The 21,734-nt window shown below is 30.9% G+C and overlaps 1 protein-coding gene across 4 annotated transcripts in view; it reads right to left on the bottom strand.

The window, feature by feature from the left end:
- Window positions 1-14,212: 14,212 nt before the first annotated feature.
- Window positions 14,213-21,734, bottom strand: part of LOC126743339 (zinc finger protein 1) — a 218,059-nt gene continuing 210,537 nt past the window's right edge. For all 4 annotated transcript variants that reach the window (XM_050450376.1, XM_050450377.1, XM_050450379.1 and 1 more), the window contains 3 exons: window positions 18,427-18,567; window positions 16,384-18,343; window positions 14,213-14,533 (listed from right to left, as the gene is read on the bottom strand). In XM_050450376.1, coding sequence (XP_050306333.1) covers window positions 14,340-14,533; window positions 16,384-18,343; window positions 18,427-18,567 — 2,295 coding nt within the window. In that variant the 3' untranslated portion in view covers window positions 14,213-14,339. The remainder of the gene's footprint in view (window positions 14,534-16,383; window positions 18,344-18,426; window positions 18,568-21,734) is intronic.

Here is a 21,734-nt window from a genome sequence, read left to right as displayed (position 1 = left end):
GAAAAAACAAACTATTTTGGTTGTTGTCAGACCAGTTCAGACCCGTCGCTCCTTCCCGGCACGACAACTGGCTCTAGTGTAGGAGGGAATACGGCGTCTTTGTGTTTGTTTTCGTCAGACCTATTCAGACCCGCTCAGACCGTCAAGTCTGAAGAAATTCCGCTTCCAATGTAGGAGCAGCCTTACCGTTATTTAATATATTTTTTGGTGGCAACACTGAAAATGTTCAGAGTGACCAACATCAAAAGGATACAATCACTATAAAAATGGCGGCCACCAGGCAGTGGTCAATTTTGGGTATGGAGGCCATATGCATTAGCAGTTCAGGTATATTTATTAAGTTCGTGGCCCCGCCACATTCAACCTTCATACCAGGTTCATACCTTCATACCAACTAAAAATAAAAAAAGTCAACAGTCAAAACTGTCACTAACATCACTACTGTCAGATTTTCCTAATGTCAAGTCACCTTAAGATGGCCGCCGTCCGAAAGTATGTTTTGGCGAATCGAGTTTCATGGGGCGCCTTCATGAATAATCTAACTTTCACCATTATATCTGAAATTAAACCGCATATACGCTGCCATCTCATGGATCTTTTCTATATTTTCGCCACAATTAATATTACAGATTTCTTCTGTATAATTGTCTAATATTGAACGCGTTCTTTAACTTTACTTAACAGATGTCGCCTCTTGTCTCAAAATTTTATATATTTTTTAAATTTTATCAGCATTATTTGGCAGAGGACTTGTAAAAGCTGTTATGCTGCTTATCCAAGGAAGGAAAATTATACTAGTAATGCAGTAAAAAATAAATAAATAAAGGAAGATGATAATAGGAAAAAATACCTATAGAAGTTAAAGGAGATTTTTTTGTCTTAGGATAATGGCAAAGCAGGTTTTTTTGTGCATGCATATTTATGAACCATATAAAATCGGATAATCCCCTTGTATTTTAAATAATGTTGTGTGTGAGAATAAACTAAATGAAACTAATTTTATTTGGTTTATAATTTATCCGATATTCTTATCTTATTTATGACAACGGCTGCTGAAGTAAGATGTGGTTTTATTTCTCCTTAGGGCCAAATTACCAATCAATCAATCAAATATGCTTTATTGTCAAAAAATTTAAAAATTTTGTAGACAAAGCTATACATAAAAAGCAAAACACACAAATATAGAAACCAAAATACAAGTACTAAATAAATATATACAAAACTGGGTACAAAAGACATAAATGTACCTGGTCAAATTTCTTATACTAGATGTAAAAAGTAAGAAAATAGGAAAGTAAATAAAAATAGTAACAGGAAAGTAAAATGAAAAAAGTAAAAAAAAAAGTAACAAAAACAGTCAAAAACATTAATACAATGTTTAAAAAGTCATAAAAATTTTTATATAAATTTAGCAATACAAAATATTGCTATTCTACATCGTAAAAAATTTAATAATTAGCCAGTACGTGCATGATACTAAAAAATAGATTCAAGAATGAATAAAGATGAAAGAGTTAATATTTTAAATCTTTTAAACATTTCTTGGCAGTGAGCTCGACTATCAAGTCCTAGTAAATAGCGAACCGCTCTCTTTTGTAGTTTAAAAATGCGCTCAAACTGAGTCACACAGCATGTGCCCCAGAATGAAAGGGCGTAACGAAGATGGGACTCAAAAAGGGCATAATACACTGTTCTTGATGACGAAAGATTTAATTCCCTGGAAACTGATCTTATGGCAAAACAAGCTGAACTTAATTTCTTAGATAAAACATCGATATGTAATTCCCGCTTCAAAGAGCTGTCAACAATAAGTCCCAAAAATTTCACAGATTCAACAACGTCCAAGCTGGTGTTGCTAAGTACAAAGGGTTGGATAGTACCTTTATAAGATAAGACTTTAGTTTTTGAGAGATTTTAGCAGAGAAGATTCGAATCGCATGGACCGGCTGGTCAAGTATGTGGAAAAGTTATCCTGCTGGTAACATTAAAAATTCAATAATGAACTTCTTGTTTGTCTTACCAGCAGGATAATTCTTGCTTACCAGTAGAATAAGTTAACAACAGGAAAAAGCAGCGTATAAAAAGTTTACCAGGAAATTTAATCTCAAATTTTTCAAATAGTTGGAGCTTGGATACTTTGGCAAGAAGTTCGCGTATATTATTCTAAATTTTGTTTTTAATCTGTATTAAGTATTTTGTGGTTTTTCATCTGGTTAAATCTCTCTTTATTTAATATGATAATGCCCGACGTAAGGTTACACCCTTCCCTCACCTGCCCCTCTTTGCTGGCTATGCCACTGTTATATGACTGAGAAATGAAAAGAAAACATACATCTAAGAGATCCCATATAGGTGAACGTCAAATTTGAGCCACTATATTCTGTCACTTACTATAATCATGATATCTTAAAGGCAGTCCCTAAACACTCAGTGTTATTAAATTATAAATTATTTCCTCACAGGTGGTAAGAGGTGTTACGGTTGCACTACCGCCACCAGTTTTAAATATTTCCTGTTTGTTTATGTTTCCTGATACAGGGTTTTTTACATTAAACTCTGCTGTCAAATTTGCCCAGGGCTGATTTTTTCTTCCCAAGATGTTGCATCAGGCTTTTTTGATTCAATTGTACCTGCATATTGACTTACTAAATTACAGAACAAAATAATTTATTATTCTTTTTCAGAAAAGTTTAATGACCTCTTTTTTTATCAGGTTGTTGAGACATCCTCTAAAAAAATAATATAAAAAAATTGATTAAAATTCTACCAAATTCACTGCACCGTATACAGTTTCTAAAAAGCTGTGTACTGTGATTCACTGGCAAATGTCTGGTGCGATATTTACAAACAATTAGCGAAAATGTAAATACCTATTAATACTAGTGCTAACAGAAAGAGTATCGGATTTGTACCACGATCTTAATTTGTGCAATAATCTTTCTTTTTTTTTTTTTTTTAATTATTGTACCGACCAGAACAATTACGATGTTGCCAAACTATACACCTTCTGTTACTTAACAACAGGTTAAGATTTGGTTCATAATTCCTCCTACTGCTACAGGTAGATTTATCGAGAGGATAGAATTTATCTGCCTGCTAACACACAGGAAGTTTACTAGCTGGTCCGTAATTTGGCCCTTATACAAATAATAAGTAAATTCTCATTTAATGTTAATATTGTCTATATAGGATGGTTTTTATTTGGAGTAAAATGCCCATATTTACCAAGAATCCGTTCAAAATTTTTACCAAAACAACAGTACAGTTTAAAGTGGTGTAGTGACGCTGTTACGTGCCTGATGTATTTCAAGAAATTTGTGGAAAAAATGGTTTGGGTATCCTTTTTTTTTGAAAATTCCTTTTTCCAATTTCACACAACAAAACAAGTTTTAAATAATTATGATGCATAAAAGAAATCTGATGCTATTTCACTATTAAAATGGGTCATTTGTTACCGGAGTAATGTTAGCAATAATTTGTTTTCTTATAATACATATATAAATAGAGATCAGTATACGTAATTCCATTGAGGTATTATATATACATGATTATTCAAAGTTTCAATTCTATTTATATATTGGAAATAATTTCTTGCGTCATTTATACCTCAAGGACATCTATAGGATAATTTATAATTCGTCTTTGTAACACTTAGCATAACCTTTTTCTCCTTCCTTTAAGACTGAAAACACAAATATATAGAGAAATGCGGATTGGCCTGCTAACCGGAAAAATGCTCTATCCCTCAACTGAAGGTGCAATAATTCGAACTAATTTTGACATTTATAAACCACAATTCTCTTGGCAACATGTTTAACCAATCAGATTTGAAAGAAAGCATGATTAAATTCGGCACCAAATTTGAAATCAATTAAACCCAGGAAATTCGAATTCTAAGACGGGTAAAGTTGAGAAAACTACTAAATGTCACGGTACTCTACTCGACTGTTTTCAATACTTATATTTGTTCTTTCCAACACATTTTACTAACAAAAAATATACAAATAATTTGCACAAAAAAAATTGCCTTATACAGACATGTAAAGAATATAACCAGTAAATTTAACTTGTGGAATCCAAAGAATTAAGCAACCTTTATACGAGTTAAACAGTTTTACACAATTTATAACAGCAAAGACTTCATTTAGTTCAAAATCAAAGCATTCGTTTAGTTCAAAATCGAGTATTTGCCTTGACTATACATTTAAGAATTGGGAAGGCAAATGCTTTGTCGTTCTTAAATGTATAGTCATTGTCCACCGGCGACCAGAACATTTAGCAATTGAAAGTTAATGAATTATTTAGTTACTTTATTAAAATTTCAAAGCTTCCATTATTATAAAGAGACTTTAAAGAAACAATATATGCTCTTTCATTTTTTAAAACTTACCTCAATTTAAACCACTTATGGTGGATCTACGGACATTATACATAATTTCCTACTCACGAGTTAATTCCTTTCAAAGAGCAGCCTTAGCAAGAATTATATTTCTATTCACTAAGAAAAAGGATATTTATTAATACAATTTATGGAAATATTGTAACAAGAGCTCAATAGATGGTGGACAATTTGATTCGACATTACCCCATGAGATAGTAGAAGGGTACATACCACTAGTATCTACAGACTCTGAACTGTCAACGTGAATTTAAAAATCAACAAATTATTATTTTTAGTTTTGGGAAAAATGAATAATAGCTGTGCTCTAACAGAGCCTGATGTTTTAGAGTTGACCATGGAATTGCATCAAAGGTAAGCCTTGTCTCAGAAAGATCATCAGGGTCATTATAATTTGATGCAAAAATGATAAAATTGATGGTGATACACTATCAAGAAAAATCTTCATGTTTACTCAAAGTTTGTATATTGGTACTTTCGACCTGCAGAGATAAAAAATTCGAAGGTCCATATCGAATTTGTTTAAAAACAAATGAAATGTCAATATATCGGACCTAGATATTCAAAATTGCTTTCATAAAAAATCACTGTAAAAAATCCCAAAGCCCTCCTGATTAATGGAATAAACATTAAAATTATTGCAATCGTTATTGGACATACTTACATCCATGCTTTCTTTATCATGGGGTTAAGAGGAAATATAAAAAATATTTATTTTTATAAGTGCCTACATATTCAATAAATAACATAGATATTCCTAAATTTTTGCATAAAAAATAATCCATTATATTAGAGTATAATATCTTTTATAACCTAAAGTGGAAAAAATGACATAAACTTTAATCCAAGTGTTTTTTGCAACCCAGAATGAATTACAGAGGGGAGAAATTGTTGGATAGGGGAACAATAAAACGAAAGCCTCTTTAATTTATATGTGGACGATTCCGCCTTATAAAGTCATCCTCGGGAAACTAATAACAAAAAACAATAATATATAGCTCGCATATCGACAATAATTACCTGAGGACCCATTTAAAAATTGCTAAAATGCAAGGACCGTGATATACATATCACGAATCAATTTTTCAGCTTGATGATGACAGATGTCTAGCATTCTTATATCTAAAATTAAGGTATCCTAGCAGAAGAAGCACTAATGTAACTGAAAGGTCGATATATTAGCTTAATATTTCAAAAACCAATATAATCCCATTTATACACGATATGTCATTTTATATTGATTGGAGAGAGGAGTATTTCTCGGGTGACAAAAAGTAATTTTCTAGGAGTCTTATTGGATCAGGGACTCTCTTTGAAAGCGAACTTTAAGGCTTTAAGCGGGAAAATTCACAGATATTAAGATATCTCAGGCACCAGTTGTGGCTGGAGTGTTTACGATCACCTTATTATGTCTACATGTCTACCTTCAACCGTCTTATAATTATTTTTACGGATATATTTTTTTATGTATTTTTATGTATTTTTATCTTCTAATGCAACAGAATATAGTATTTTTCTTTAGGACAATGAGAGAAAATGTAAGAGAAATTGTGTAAATGGTTTAATAGCAAACACACATACGTATATATATATATACAGGAGGTTGAACCGCCAGGCGGAATATAGGAAATCCCATGTAATTTTTAGTAGCAAGCAATGCATATATCCAGAATATCTTCTAGGATACATGCTAAAAATATCTATTACATCTTAAGAATATTTAATTCATATAATAATAATAATATACATCTTTTTATTATCATAAAAATTTATTAAAACTACTATTTAAGCATGGCGAGGTCTAGCATAGCTATTCAACGTATTCTCTAATTAAAAAAAAACAGGTATAATATTATAATTCAACGAGTGAACAGTACAGGCGACCTTTCAAAAGGATAGTATATTTGGAGCTTAATAAAATATGAATATTAAATTTAAATTAAATGCCTATATAAACAATTTCAAATATAAGAAAATACACAGTTAGCTCAAATGTAAAGATACTTTTTCAACTTTAGAATTTTAGAATAAGAAAATAACAAAAAATAGCTATGTGATAACGCAGTTAGTCTCTTTGCAAAATAATATATTTTTTTAACTTTAATTTGAAGTTACTTAAAGATGGAGCCGATTTGATCTCAGGAGTAGATTTAGCCGATTTAATATCAGTTATTTAGTAAAGTATTCCTTGTAGATATGTATCAGTCGCAACAAAACGAAGATCATTATCAAGGTTATTTACCTCAGTATTAAAGTTGCGGTTCATGTCAATGGCTTCCTTATTTTTTCCAAAAATAAACATTTTAGTTTTTGAATTATTTAAATTGAGACCATGAGTTCTTGAAATTTCAAAAATATCATTTAAGTCATGATTTATAAGTCGAGAAGCGTGACCAATATTATCAAACTTAAACGAATAGTAAATCCGCAGGTCATCCACGTACTGATGCGACTTACAATTTTTAATACGAGTAGGACAATCAGAAGTATATACTAGTATAAGTATAATAAATAAGTATAAAAGTACTAGAAAGTATAAGAATAATAAAGGTACTCTCTACTATAATAATGATACTCCCCTGAGGCACGCCTCTAGCATTATTTATCGACGAAGATGTACTACTTGCTGAGTTCTGTCACCCAGATAGCTTCTTAGGTAAGGTTAGGAAATACCTTCTTAGGAAAGGTAATCGCATCATTATCCAGACTATAATAGCACAGTATTTTTAAAAAAATATCGTACTGTAAAACGTTAAATGCTTTACGATAGTCGAAGAGTTCTAAGCAGCTGGTATTGCCTTCACCGGCAGCCCCAAGTAAATCATCTGCCACACCCAGTAAAACAGTAGTTGTGCTATAACCAGTACGAAAGCCTAACTGAGTAGAAGGTGTAAGAACTGAATCAGATAAATGTTGACTAAGTTGGTCATATACAATTCTTTCGAGAATTGGACAGGATGCACGAAATATTGATGGGCCGAAACTGTGATACGTCAGAGGAATTTGACTGTTAAGGAACCGGTATTATAATTGATTTTTTCCAAAATGAAGAATATTGATTATTAGATAAATATTTATTCATAATGTAAGTAATATGAGGTAGAAAGTGAGGAGAGATCAAAGAGAGAATTTTAATATTTATACCATCATTGCAATACCTGTAGCATGAGTCTTAACTTTGAACATGATTCCAACCTCTGTCACTGGTCGAAAATTAAATTTAGCTTTAACGAAAGGGTGAGTCTCATCATCATATAGGTCTGAAATAAAGTGTGGATCGAGTATGGATATTCTTTATATTCGTTTCTAGAGTGTTTCGTATATTCGTTTCTAGTTTTTTGGTGTTAATTTTTTATACTAAGATAGTGCCTTCTTGCGAAGCTTTATTAGTAACTTTATGTTATCTGTCATCCTCGGAGCAGGTGCCTTGGAGAACCTTGATGTCTTGGTATGTTTAGTAACGAGGCATGGTATGTTTAGTACATTTTCAATGTTTAAATTGAAAAACTCAATCATTAAATTGAAGCCATTCATCATATAAATATAATCCCAATCAATATTATCATTGATAAACAGGTCATAATAAAAGTATCGAAAATCTCTGTATGTTTTTACTTGCACAGGAGGTCTGGGCTAATATAATTTAAGTACATAAAACCACAGACCGGTCCAAGATGTTATCCCTTGCCACTACCACAGACTCGTTTGGTATGTTAATAGAATTAGTTACAATTATTTTTTCTGAAGAATTTGTTACTTTAGTAGGCTCTGTGATTAATTGGTTAAGCCCATATTTACGTAGCAGTGCGGAAAAAAGACTTTTTGCATTGCTATTGAAAGGAAATCGATGTTAAAGTCTCCACCAGAATAAATATGATCATACTATGTTAAACGTATAAGTTAAACGTAACTAAATATTAAACGTTGGAAGCCTATAGCATGAACCTAGGTTTATTTTAGTGTCACTCACAGTGACCTCAACCCACAATGTCTCCATAGCGCTTATTGAAGGTTCCAAGTTGACAATCTTAGGATTTAATGATGATTTAATATAGAATGCGACTCCACCTCCCCTGCCATTGCGATCATTATATAGTAAGAAATAACCAGGAATCTCAATACTAATATCAGGAATACCGCCATGTAACCAGGTCTCATACAAACCAATAGCATCAATCGGCTCAGACTTCAAAAAATCTAAAAATAAATTAAAGCTAGACATTAAAGATCTCATGTGAAAATGAGAAAAACCACTGCTTAAAATCGCTGCTCTCCATATTCATTCTAATCTGAATCTATATGTATATAAACCGGGTAACACAGAAAAAAGGGCTAAATTAATTTTTTACACCTTTTTTTAAAATTTCCAAACCAGTATTTTTGGCCTTTACGTTATTTTTTTCAATAGCACGTATTGTTGGGAACACCACTTTTGAAATTTAGATTTTTTCACAATCATTTTATATGCTTATTTAAGAAGAAACCGCATATCAAAAGTGCTTGTTCCCAATAATGTGCTATTTAAAAAATATAGTAAATGCCAAAATTAATGGTTTGGACATTTTAAATAGGCGTGTAAAAGATTTATGTCATAAAATACAATGAAAACTATTTTTCTGTGATTACTTGATTAAAAATTAAAAGTTTCAACGCATTCATGGCACCCTATATTAAATTTTAAAAAAAAATATTTTTTTCTATGAGTATATAACAAATAGTAGCAAATACAGTATCATTATTCTCAGAATATCATTTTCTATCAAAATACGTAATATTATACCAAGTGTCCCAATTAAAATAAGAAAGTTAGTGTTACTGTCGGTTAAACTGGAAGTGATGAAAAACAGCTGAATATGTCAAAAGATGCTCTTATAATAATTCCATCTATATAACAAATCTTGAAGATTAAAATTGTTATTAAGTGTCCCCCTTTTCAACCAAAAATTGCATTTTTCTTATAAACTTTTCTTATAAACTTTTTTTATATCTTGCCTAGAAATACTACTTTACCTACACATAAAATTTAAAAAAATGCTTGTATCAAGGCAGGATTGATTTAAAAAAAAATAAAAATATGCTAAATTTTATTTTTTAATCAAGCAGAGCTAAATGTTAAACGGTCAAATTTCAACTGCAAAATTTTTGTCATTTTTACGTATAAATTCGCTCATGCTGGGACACACTGTAATATATATATATATATAAATAATCCTAACGTAAATCTACAGTGTTCCGCCTATATGATATATGAATGCGGCTATATTTTGTGGTAATGATAAAGTATATACATGTTAAAAATAATCACGAAAATGAGAAAAAGATAAAGTATATATACATATACAATAAAACCTAAATCAAATCAAATTAATACCAACATTTTTCCTAAGCACTACCGAGCAGTTTATTCGGCTAAATACCCAAAACTAAATAAAAGACCCGTGAAAAAAAAACAATAATAAAATTTAAAAAAAACATACATAAGATATATGCCTACAATATTTTTTCACCTTTTAAAATAAATCCCGAGCATATCTAATTATTAATACAGCAAGCTTATCTTGCAAAATTTAAGAGTTTTTAAAATGCATTTTCAAATAATTATCATAAAGGTTCTAAAAACTAAAACTACCATATTTTGTCGTGTCATATCTCAAATTAAAGGTCTCTTTCAATAGTTTCATCTACACAAGAAAAGTTTTTTCACATGTTCATCTTTAATTTAATGTACGACAAAGGGGGTAGTATATTTTAAAACTTTGGGTAGAATGCGTATGGGAGGTGATTCACCCTTAAAAACTAAACTTAAACTATGGTGTTTCTAGTTGGACCAACCTCTCTGACAGTTATCTCAACTCAATATATATATTTATTATTTTTCTTATTTACTTTTAATGCAGAAAATATTTGAGCTGGAATAACTGTCAGAGAGGTTGGTCGAACTAGAATCACCATAGTTTTAGTTTAGTTTTTAAGGGTAAGTCACCTCCTCAACGCATTCTACACAAAGTTTTAAAATGTATTACCCTCTTTACATACCTTAAATTAAAATTGAGTATATGGGAAAACCTTAATTTCTTGTGTAGATGAAACTACTGAAAGAGGCCTTTAATTTTAGATATGACACGACAAAGTATGGTAGTGTTAGTTTTTAGAACCTTTATAAAAATTATTTCAAACCGCATTTTAAAAACTTTTATATCTTGCAAAATAAGCTTGCTGTATAAATCATTAGATATCCTCAGGAGATATTTTAAAAGGTATTAGAAGAAAAAAATATTGCAGGCATATGAATTAAATATTCTTTATATATTTTTTAAGATAAGGCAGAGATTAAGCTTTTTTCTTAAAATAAGGCAATATATATTTTTAGCATAGATTCTAGAAGATATTGCTGGGATATATTTTATGGCTGGATATCCTCTGAATTTGCCTATTAGATATTCTGGACATATGCATATAACCTATTTGTGGTATCTAGCGTATAGTACAAAAAACACTTAGAATGTCCAGTTTAAAAAACTTAACATTTATGGCATAAGTGGCTGTAATTCATGCAATTGTTTTTTATTACAATATATTTTATTAAATCGTATATTACAGCTAAAATACATCGATCAGCTCTCTCAAATTTCTTAGAAAATACAAGAAAAGTAAAAAAATAGCCCTTTTTCTTCTTAAATGAAGTACCCTGTATTTACTAATTATTCCTCTAATAGCAAAAAAGTATATTATTACTCCGGAAAAATTTGGAATACTACAGAGTAATGACAACAAAACAATGTCTAATATCTCCTTACATCCAACAACAATGTTTTAAGTCCCTTCTGTTTTTGGTCTTTATCCTCTGTATATCACAATTATTATATTTGACCTCCTAAAAAGTTTTCGTACTTTTTCCTACCACCATATATGGACCATTTTTCTTTTCATCCCTTCTTTATTTTTTTCCAGCGCTATATGAATAAAAAGGCAATATTTGGATTAAGAATTTGTACTCTCGCACTTGACTACGGCTACAGGATTTAAAAAAAAATATATAAAGGTTAAAATAAATACAACTTTAATCAGTAGTTTACATAATTTATTCGTAAAGTTTAAAATACATTTTCTAAACTGTTAAATTTTTACATTTTACTTCCCATTTCTTATAATCACGGTCTTTACAAATTAACATAAAATACATAAACAAAATACAAAATAATAATTACAAAACGAAACGAAATGAACATTATACAGACAAAAAAAATATTCAACATATTTAATTATACCTTTTTATATTACACCTTCTTTGGTAAAACTAGCCAATCAGAATCCAAAATATACTCGTAGTAACAAAAACTGATAACAAAATCGACCATGGTCAACAAAATAAAAATTTTAAACTAAAAGCTATATAAATCTTTATTACTCTATAAAGAATGAAAAAATATGTATGTATATTATTAAACGAACTTATCTTAAATACAAGCGATAAAGAAAATATATATAGAGAGACTCGCCAACTTACGCAACTCTATTTACAAAAGTTCTATGTACAAACTTCGCCCATTTATTTATATATTATATATAACTATTATTATTAATAGTATAAATTCATGTACTTTATATAATCCTGTAATAGAATAATATATTTGAAATATATATCTCTGAAATTCTTGGATGCGCTACATAATAAATGCTATAGATTTTTAACATTAGCAGTCCTTATACGACTATTAAACGACTATGTTATTGTCAAAAAATCTTATTTTAACCACACAATGGAAATTATACTTTAGGTACATAATTTGGAATGGTTTTATAACATTAAATTACATCAAGTTCAAAATATTCTAAAATATAATATTTACTTTAATGGTTAACTTAAATCACCGTTTTTTTTCGTTAATTGTTAATTCGCACATGTAGAATTTAACGTAAATTGGTACCCATACAAAAGAGACTAATGTAAAACTAAGTTTGTATTTAGTTGGAATCTTGTGATTCATCAAACTGCTAGTTTAGGTTAAATTCTATATGGCCTGACCTTATATAATAATTCCTTAATAATTAAAATTTCTATTAAAACATTAGTAACACTGGCACCACTTAATATCTCGTATAGGTGAAAAATCTATTTGAACTACGTATTGTCATGTAACACCTTTTAAATGCGATGGCGTTTGCCTTTATTATTGTACTGTTAAGAAACTTGAGAAGAAACCAAAATAATATCGTAAGGACGAAATTTAGAACATCGTAACTAGTAACTAACACATTTTATGAGTTCTTGATTGAAAGTTTCCTATAAAGAACGAACTTAAGAGCCGTCGTGAAGCGAAAGTTCTAATGGGAAAGTTTATGGATAGACGTAGTAATAAAAAAAGATGCTCTGCTATAAGACAAGTATACCCAAATTGAAGGTGTGTTCACTAAGCAAACATCTATTTTCCCTCTTAGCGGCCAGCGTAAGTAAGGAATCGGGGAACTGATGAAGAAGCAGAAGTCACGAACGGCCGAGGCCAGTCATTGTGACTGATTGATTGATAATCAACTAAAGGCCACACTCACGCGCATATGGAGAGCTGCAAGTAAAACATGACCTTTAGCAGAACATGATCCGGCTCAAAGAACAGGGGAGAGCAACACGATTTTTAACCCGGAAAGCTAATGACATTAATATGTACGAACTGAAACTATGAACTGAAATCAGCTCATTCTTAATAGAATGAACTGTTTTCAAAATGACAAGAGCTCTGCGGATATCAGGAAGAATTTCCGCTATGACGCTACAAATTTTAAACATTATGAGTTTCTTATGAAGAATTTGGGAAACTAAGTAACTAATACTGACAAAAATAATCTTAATTGCAAACTGAATATTAGTTAATGAATGTTAAAATGTTCTAATTTCGCCTAATATCAGTAATAACTAAAGCAAAAATACTCTTTGGTGCAAATTTAAAATTACTTTTTTCAAAACTACGAAAATATTCACATAATTATTATTTTTTTAATAATCTACTTTCGATGTAATCCGAAACCTTTTTGAAAATACATTTTTCAATTTTAATTTGTAAATGAACAATGATATTTACTGAAAATGTCACAAATGGAACTTAATGTTTAATCGGTTTAATATATTGACTAAAGCAGTTGTGCATTTCTTTGCAAAATATAAGTACCATTATATTATATATTTAGTAGTCTTAAATTGCACAATATCTAATGTAAACAAATTGCAAAACAGTGCCCCACGCCTGCATCTACACCACTGCCTATTGTCAAGTGGTGGAAGACAATGGATTATAATTAGTTTCCTTATTTTGTCTATTTTTTTTCTTCGAAGGAGTATTTGTACAGGTACCAGAAAATTTTATATACAAAATAATACAATATACGTTCTATGCCAAAATTAAAAACAAAAAAATATAGGAAATAAATTGCACGAAATTAATAAAAATATTAAGTATTTGGTAAGATAATATTTGGCAGCGGTAATGTATTTTATAATAATTATATCTACATAATAATGGCACAAAATTCACAGCATTTAAAATATACAAGAACTTATAATTTAATAAATCTATTGGCAATAACGAAATAAATACCTTTTTATTGCACCTGTGCAATTCTTTTATTGGGGAAGACTAACTTATCATGATTCGATGGTATATTTTGCCATTAAACTATAAATTTATAAGAACTTTACTCATGATTGACAATTACTCTCATACAATAGTATGGTATTGATCTCTTAGATATTGCGGATCTACAGCACTTTATTAGTCCAATTAGGAGGCTATTGTTTGTAGCATATTAAAAAAACATTAATCCCCTTCTTAAATACTTAGTTAAGCTTTTATTTAATAATTCTTAATATAGGCAAAAAATGGCAACTTTAAAAAGTTCTTTATAAACAAAAATATTTTAGTTTATTATTTACAGATAAACTACAAAACTATTCTCTATATGGCTTACAGTACGAATATCTGTGATTCATGTGTTGACTGTAAGAGCCGGAATGCGAGAACCTCTTTAGGCATTTGCTGCATTGAAATGGCTTTTCTCCGGAATGCAGTCTCTTGTGTTCGGTGAGGTGATGCTTGTGTTTGAAAGCTTTAGGACATTCGTCACATTTGTGTGGACGCTGACCTGCAAAAAATATTTCATTAAATTGGATTATAATCTACATGGAACCCTAAGTTTACTGTTTATAATATACTATCTAAAAAACCATCTTAAAACGTTACTGGTGGCGCTAAGGACTATATTTTACTTAAATTAGCTATTTCCACAAACAACTCTAACCCATATGCGAAAAGTTCCGACCTGTCTCTACTACTGTGGTACTAGAATATCCCAATTTTCCCGCGCGATCTTATGTGTCAAGTACGAGAATTATCATTATTCGATCAAGTTCGCATGGACCAGGCGCGTATATTTCGATTTATTCATACACAACTTATTAAATGAAATTTTGAGCAGGTCCATTCTTTGATGGGCAAAAAACTGAACTATCTGTGATAGAAAAGCATAAGATAAGAAGTAACAAAATTGTTGAGAGGGTTTATATATACCGGGTGAAACAGGAAAAAGGGAACACTTGATATCGTACTTTTTAAGATAAACAAGTCAAATTTAGTAGATTGATGGAATTGTTATAAGAGCATCTTTTGACATATTTCATTGTTTTCTGTCACTTCTTGTTTAACCGGAAGTGACATTAACTTTCTTATTTTGAATAAAGCACTTGGTATATTGATACCTATTTCGATAGAAAATAACATTCTGAGAACAATGATATACTCATAAAAAAAAATAATTTAAAAAAATTTGAAATAGAGTGCCATGAATGCGTTAAAAATCTTTAATCAAGTAATAGCGGAAAAATAGATTTTATTGCATTTTATGACTTAAATCTTTTACACGCCTATTTAAAATAGCCAAAACAGCAATTTACTATATTGTTTTATTGAGAACATCACGTTATTGAGAACAACCACTTTTCACATGCATAATTTTTTTCCGTTTAATTTAATATGATTAGTTTTTAAGTCGGTTGATAAATACGAAAAAAAATAAGTCACATAAATAAAAATAAACGCATTTATTTAATAAAAATAGAATAAATGATCTTTGATTCCTTAGCTACGTTTTTATGCGTTCTTCAATTTTTTTTCATTTGACATCTTGTCAAGTGCAATTTTAATGTTTATTAATATTTTCGATGTTTACTGACTATATTTCTGAAAAACTGCATTTCACTAGTGGTTGTTTAGGCTATAAGGTGGCATTTAAAAAAATAAAGTAAATGCCAAAAATACTAGTTTGAAAATTTTAAATATAAAATATTAGTTTTCCGTGATTACTTGATTAAAAATTAAAACTTTTAACGCATTCATGGCACCATATGTCAGAATTTAAAAAAATAATTTTTTCCAGGAATATAAAATAAAAGTTGGCAAATGCGGTATTATTATTCTCAGAATATTATTTTTTATTACAATACGTAATAATATACGAATTGTCCCATTTAAAATAAAAAAAGTCAGTGCCACTTCCTGTTAAACCAAAAGTAACAAAATATATCAAAAGATGCTCTAATACCTATTATATAGATATACCAAATTTAGCCTAAAACTCTTTATTGAGCTCTTTTCAAAAAATTCTGTATGATATCCTTAAAATGTGTGATATTAAAGACCCACTCACTAAAAATTAGACAAAACATAAGCAATAAAGCCCTTCAATTTAGAAACCTAGCACTTTTCGTAAAATAATGGTTACTTTTGCATATGTACTATGACGATTTATTCTGCTTTTTGCATAAAATTCTAATTTGCAAAAATGTATTTTAATGCTTAAAATAGAGAGACAGAAGAAATTAAGTTTAGCATAAAATAGAGAGACATACGGTCCCGATGTCGAAACGCAGTTTTAAAAGCAATAGTTGTTACCTTGGAGAAAAACTTAAAAATAACTAATAAAATAATTAAACTTACCCGAATGTTCGTACTTGTGCCTAGCCAACGAGCTTTGCTTGGAAAACGCCTTATCGCATTGATCACATTGAAATTGTCCCTCTATTTCCGGTTCTGGTCCCATGCTAGGACTGCCCAGACTTTTCAATAAAAACTGTTGCACTTTTGCCCTCTTGTTTTGCATACTTTCATCATCCAAATGTCCTTCGCTCAAAGAATTATTTGAATTTGGACTGAGATTCGACATTCTACTGTTTATTAGTTGCGTTAAGCTAGGAATATCGTGAGCACCCATTTGTAAAAGAGTATCCATTGGAACAATGCCCATACTAGATAGGCCAGCTAGTTTATGTGGTTGTTGACCTAGAATATGTGCTAGACGGCTGCTGTTGTAGTCCAGCGGTGATGGGGAATGTCTTGGATCAGAAGAGTTAGATCCTTGAAAATGATTTGCATAGGGTGAGACGTATGGTGTCGGACTCCGTGAGGACTTTTGACTTAAGTTCACAACTTCATCGTGAGATTCGGAATAGTTAACTGATTGAGGTCGCATTGGAGAACATGATGGAGATGATTCATTTGACATATCTGCTCGGTCTCTTTTAACCGATAAATCCAAAGGCTCTTCTGACACAAATTGTGGAGAGTGCGGTAAAAGCTGAGTATTTAGTGGTATATTAGGTATGGAATAACGAGATCCAGAAGCAGCTGGACTATAGGGCACTTGAATCAGCCTTCCCTCCCTTCTGTCACGAGCTCTAGTATTCTGAAACCATACTTGAACTACTCGAACCGAAAATCCTATGTTTGCGGATATCTTTTCAAGATCCTCTCTTTTTGGCCGTGGATTCTCTTTATATTTGTCCTTAAGAAACCTCAGTTGTTCCTCGGATATCAGCGATCGTACTCGAACTTTCTTTCCATCCTCGTTTACGTGATCAGTAGTGGCATAGTTCTCCGAATCGAAATCGTCTTGGTTTTGGAAACTATTCCTTTCGAAGTCCTGATCTTCGGTTCCACTTATATTTTCAGAGGAGCTATGCTCAGATTTCGGCGTTAACGCTGCTTCTAATTTTGCCGCTAAACCTTCACTTTGGGAATCTTTACAATCATGATCTTCTAAACAACTGAGGGATTCAAATATTTTGCTGCAATTGCCACATGGAAATTGGCTCTTTGGGGAATGTAAAGATGCTGAGCTGGCGTTATCACTAATATTAAGAATTTCGTTTGATTCAGAAATAGGCTTAGTATCCGGGTTGGCAGTCTTAGATATTGTCAAATTGTCGTAATTATCATCGGTTTTATCTTCAATATTGACACTAAAATTGTCATTACTTTCATCCATTATTAATTCTCCGCTTTCGGACATGTTAGACTTAGACAGATCATCAGCATGTTCAGACTCTAAATTATTTTCTGTATGGGTAATAGATACTCTGTTTTCCTGTGTTTTAGCGTAATCCTCAGCAGGTTCTGAGGTATCCATTACATGGCTTCCTATAGGACTAGAAGCACTTGATTGTTGTTGATGTGCTTGTTGTTGAAGCTGTTCCAGTAAATGACTTAAAGAATAAGGACTGATTGGATGCGTTGTATTTAAAAGGCTATGAGGCGTTAAGTAGAATGGCGTCATCGAAGCAGGATTGCTTGCCAGCTGTGACTGGAATAAAGCTGCTGCCGCTGCTTCTCCAGGATATTTAGGCAATATCGGTAAATATGGTGAGTTATGATTAGGGCTACTATTAATATTGTTATTAAGAGGACTAACAGATGGCCTCTTGGTAGTTTTAAGATTCTGAGGCATGCTTTTATCCAAAAGAGAGTTGTTTATGGGAGCTCTAGTTCTGCCAAGCTTCAGATTGATTACTAAGCACTTCTTAGACGTCATGTGACTAGAGTAGGAGCCTGAATGTGAAAAGCGTTTCCCGCAGTTTCCACATTCAAAGGGTTTTTCGCCGCTATGTATCCGTATATGTTCCTAAAATTTAAAAAAAAACTTAATATACCTATTATAATTTTAAAGTTACTAAAGTAAAAAATAATTTTTATACCTAGATTTACCTTGAGATGATGCTTAAATTTGAAAGCCTTATCACATTCGGTACATTTAAATTTACGGAGAACAGCACTCTCGTCGTGGCTTATCATATGCCTCTGTAATCTGTACACATTGGCAAATGTCTTGTTGCAGATTTTGCATGACTGAAAGAAAAATTATGAATTACATATTTTTCGTTAAATATATTTTTTGTGTATAGAAAGTGAAGTAAATTATTTTTTCATCAAAAGTTTATTTCCGTTCGACGCGAAAATGCTTATTGGCCCTTTAACATTATGTCTTTCCAAAAAAAAAAGGAAAACTGTTCATTAATTCTTATGACGCTTTAGTAAAAAATAATTAAATCGTTACATTAATCAGTTACATTGCTTTATATACTTATGTAGAAATCAGGCTTAAGATGGCAAGGTAACTATTATGGGGTTTAAAGTTTTATAAACACATAACAGAGTTGGCGCCACACTTGTCTGCTCACTAAAGTGCATGTGTATATAAATAATTAGGATTAATCATTCGTACCTTTTGCTGGAAACTTTATATTAACACGTATATGTCGTGTTGAGAATTTGCAATAATTTTGAATCACTTTTGTTTAGCTTAATAAAAATTATAAAACAATGATAAAAAAATCATGAACATTTATTATTTATAGAATTTTATTTTTTTATTGACACGAAATATAAGTCTACACCTCTGACTAAATTTAACCGTCCTAAAGTATATAGTAATAAATCGCAATATTGCTTAGCTATGATTTCTGGTTGATTTTCAGCCAGGAAGTCGGATCGCATGTATTATGATATATGTATACGCCATTATTTATAATACACCTACATACCTTATGATTAAATGTTCGTTAAGAGCTTTAAACGGCTTTTTATATTATTTATGAGATGTTTTTAAAACGAAATAAATTATTATATTTTCTATAAATAAAGTCTACTCATTAGATTATTGTACATATTTCAACTAAAGAGTTAATAATCCTAACATTTGACACATTTTCTGAAATTTCCTGACACATCATCTAAAAGAGTTATAAAAGGTATTTGAATAAGAGCGAATGATTGGAGTGTTCAATAAAACATAGTTTAGTAATTATGTATGAAAGAAAATACCTCGTAAATGGCCATCATGGCTTTGCTGGCATATGCTTACTCTTTTGACGAATTTTTTAATAATGGCATGTGGCACCGTCCTACCTAGCTTCCAAATAAGGCACAAGAAACTGTGTTGTCATAGCACTTTACCGTTCACCTGCATGACTTTCTTCGTTTAAAAATGGTCCAATTATTCGTCATGTACACCATACAGTAACACGTTGTGGATGGATTGCTTTCTGATGAATCATTCGTGGTTTTTCGAAGCCCTAAATGCGGCAGTTTTGACTATTAACGAAGCCATAGAGGTGAAAATGGGCCTCATTACTGTAAATAATTTTGTTTGCAGAATCAGCAGGGTGCTCAAGGACCCATTTGGTCAATTCTCTTTGCTCTTCATGGTCTGCTAGCAGAAGTTGTTGAGGCAGTTGGATTTTGTAGGCATGCAGCGGTAAATCTTTAGTGAGAGTTTGCTGAAGAGTGCCTGTTGAAATGTTTAATTAATGTGCCCGATGACGAATTGAGGTCTCTGGCCTTTTTGTCACACTGTGACGAAATGCCGTGATGTTTTGTTCTGAACGACCTCTACGAGCTCGTATCGTGTGTTTCACATCACTAACTAAAAAAGTACTTTCAAATTTTTTAATGATTATTTCGATCAAACATTGGACGCACTTTACGAATACTGTCAATTAAACTTTCATTATGTTGATAATAATTTTTGACAACGAGGATGCGTTGTTCTATCATGTTTAGTAACTCCCATCCATCAACTTTCGATCTGTCACGTCATAGTCATGTGACATTATGACTGTCAAACATGACGTGAAATTCAAATCTTGCATTCTTATTGAAAGACCCTTTAGTTCCCGAATGTCTTCACGAATATTAGTCTCTTAAAATCTTCCATATATCTCTTCATTAAATCCACAACATCTATCCCATTTTCCAAATTACAAAGCAATAAAGAACTGAAATATTTTAATATTAAAATTTAATTTGTATAAAGTCTTTTTCCATGTTTTTAACAAAAACATTAACAACGATAAAAAGCAGCAACAAATTCCTTAAGGATTTTAAAACATTTCTCCTACTCTCCAGTGGTATCTAACTTCCGATCATTATTTATGGACAATTCACAACAGTTCACACACATTAAGCAATAATTATCACTTTTTAAGTGATAATACCTAAGTTATCTTCATAATTACTTACTATCCCAATATTTATTTAAGTGATCAATAAAATTATTAACCTCGATGGAGGAATAAGGTAAGATTCTGGGTCCTGATATTACAGCTACTAGCTTATTATATCTCCTATTCTATTAATTTAAATTAAAGAGTTTTTTGATTTTACTTATGCAACCGCTTTTTAATCAGTTTTCCTTCTGAAAACTCATTATTCTCAACAAATATATTCTGTATCTTGATTCTTTATGGTATGTTCATTTCTTCATTATTCATTCATCTTCATCCGATTTAATTCGTAATTTCACATTGTAGAAACAGTTTCTTAAATGGTTCTTTTAACACAATGGTACGTTTAGGTAATATCTATCGCACGTTCTAGGTGAGACGGTTAAGTTCTTTCCATTATATTCTTTATGTGTTATTTTGTTGATGCTGACTGATATTTTTCTCTTTTCTTTTTTATATGTTTTTGCTGTTGTGAGGTTAATTGCGTGTGCAGTTTTTGGCGACAATGATCTAAGAAAATAAATGGAATCAACCTATGTCAATTTTTGCCGTGCCATGAAAAATAAATTATTAACAGTGATCAAACGATTCCATGATATTTTACATACCATATTTTATTTAAGATTTTTATAACATCAAGTTGTAATTTTCTGAAATATCTATACATAATATACATATAAGATATTTATATATGATTATGAAAATCAATAAAATCACAGTTCAATCAATAAATTATCGACTTAAGGTCGAACTGCATGCAAAAAATTCTTATATTTGCATTTTCCTGTGGTTTTCGAGATTATCGATTCTAGATTATTTATCAAAAAAGAAAACTATTTTCACTTTTAGAAACATCTACTTAGATAAGTATCAAATAACTGTTAACTCTGTCTGTTATCAAATAATATCAACATCGCTTGGCCATTTTGGTACTGTTACTGAGCATCTTTTAACTCTTTAACGTCAGTAATTGAAAGAATGGAATCACTTTCTAATTGTAAATAGTTGGAA

Source organism: Anthonomus grandis, chromosome 12 (assembly GCF_022605725.1).
Source record: "Anthonomus grandis grandis chromosome 12, icAntGran1.3, whole genome shotgun sequence".
Lineage (NCBI taxonomy): Eukaryota > Metazoa > Arthropoda > Insecta > Coleoptera > Curculionidae > Anthonomus > Anthonomus grandis.
Note: the sequence above shows the minus strand (reverse complement) of the source record. Positions and strands in the feature narration are given on the sequence as shown.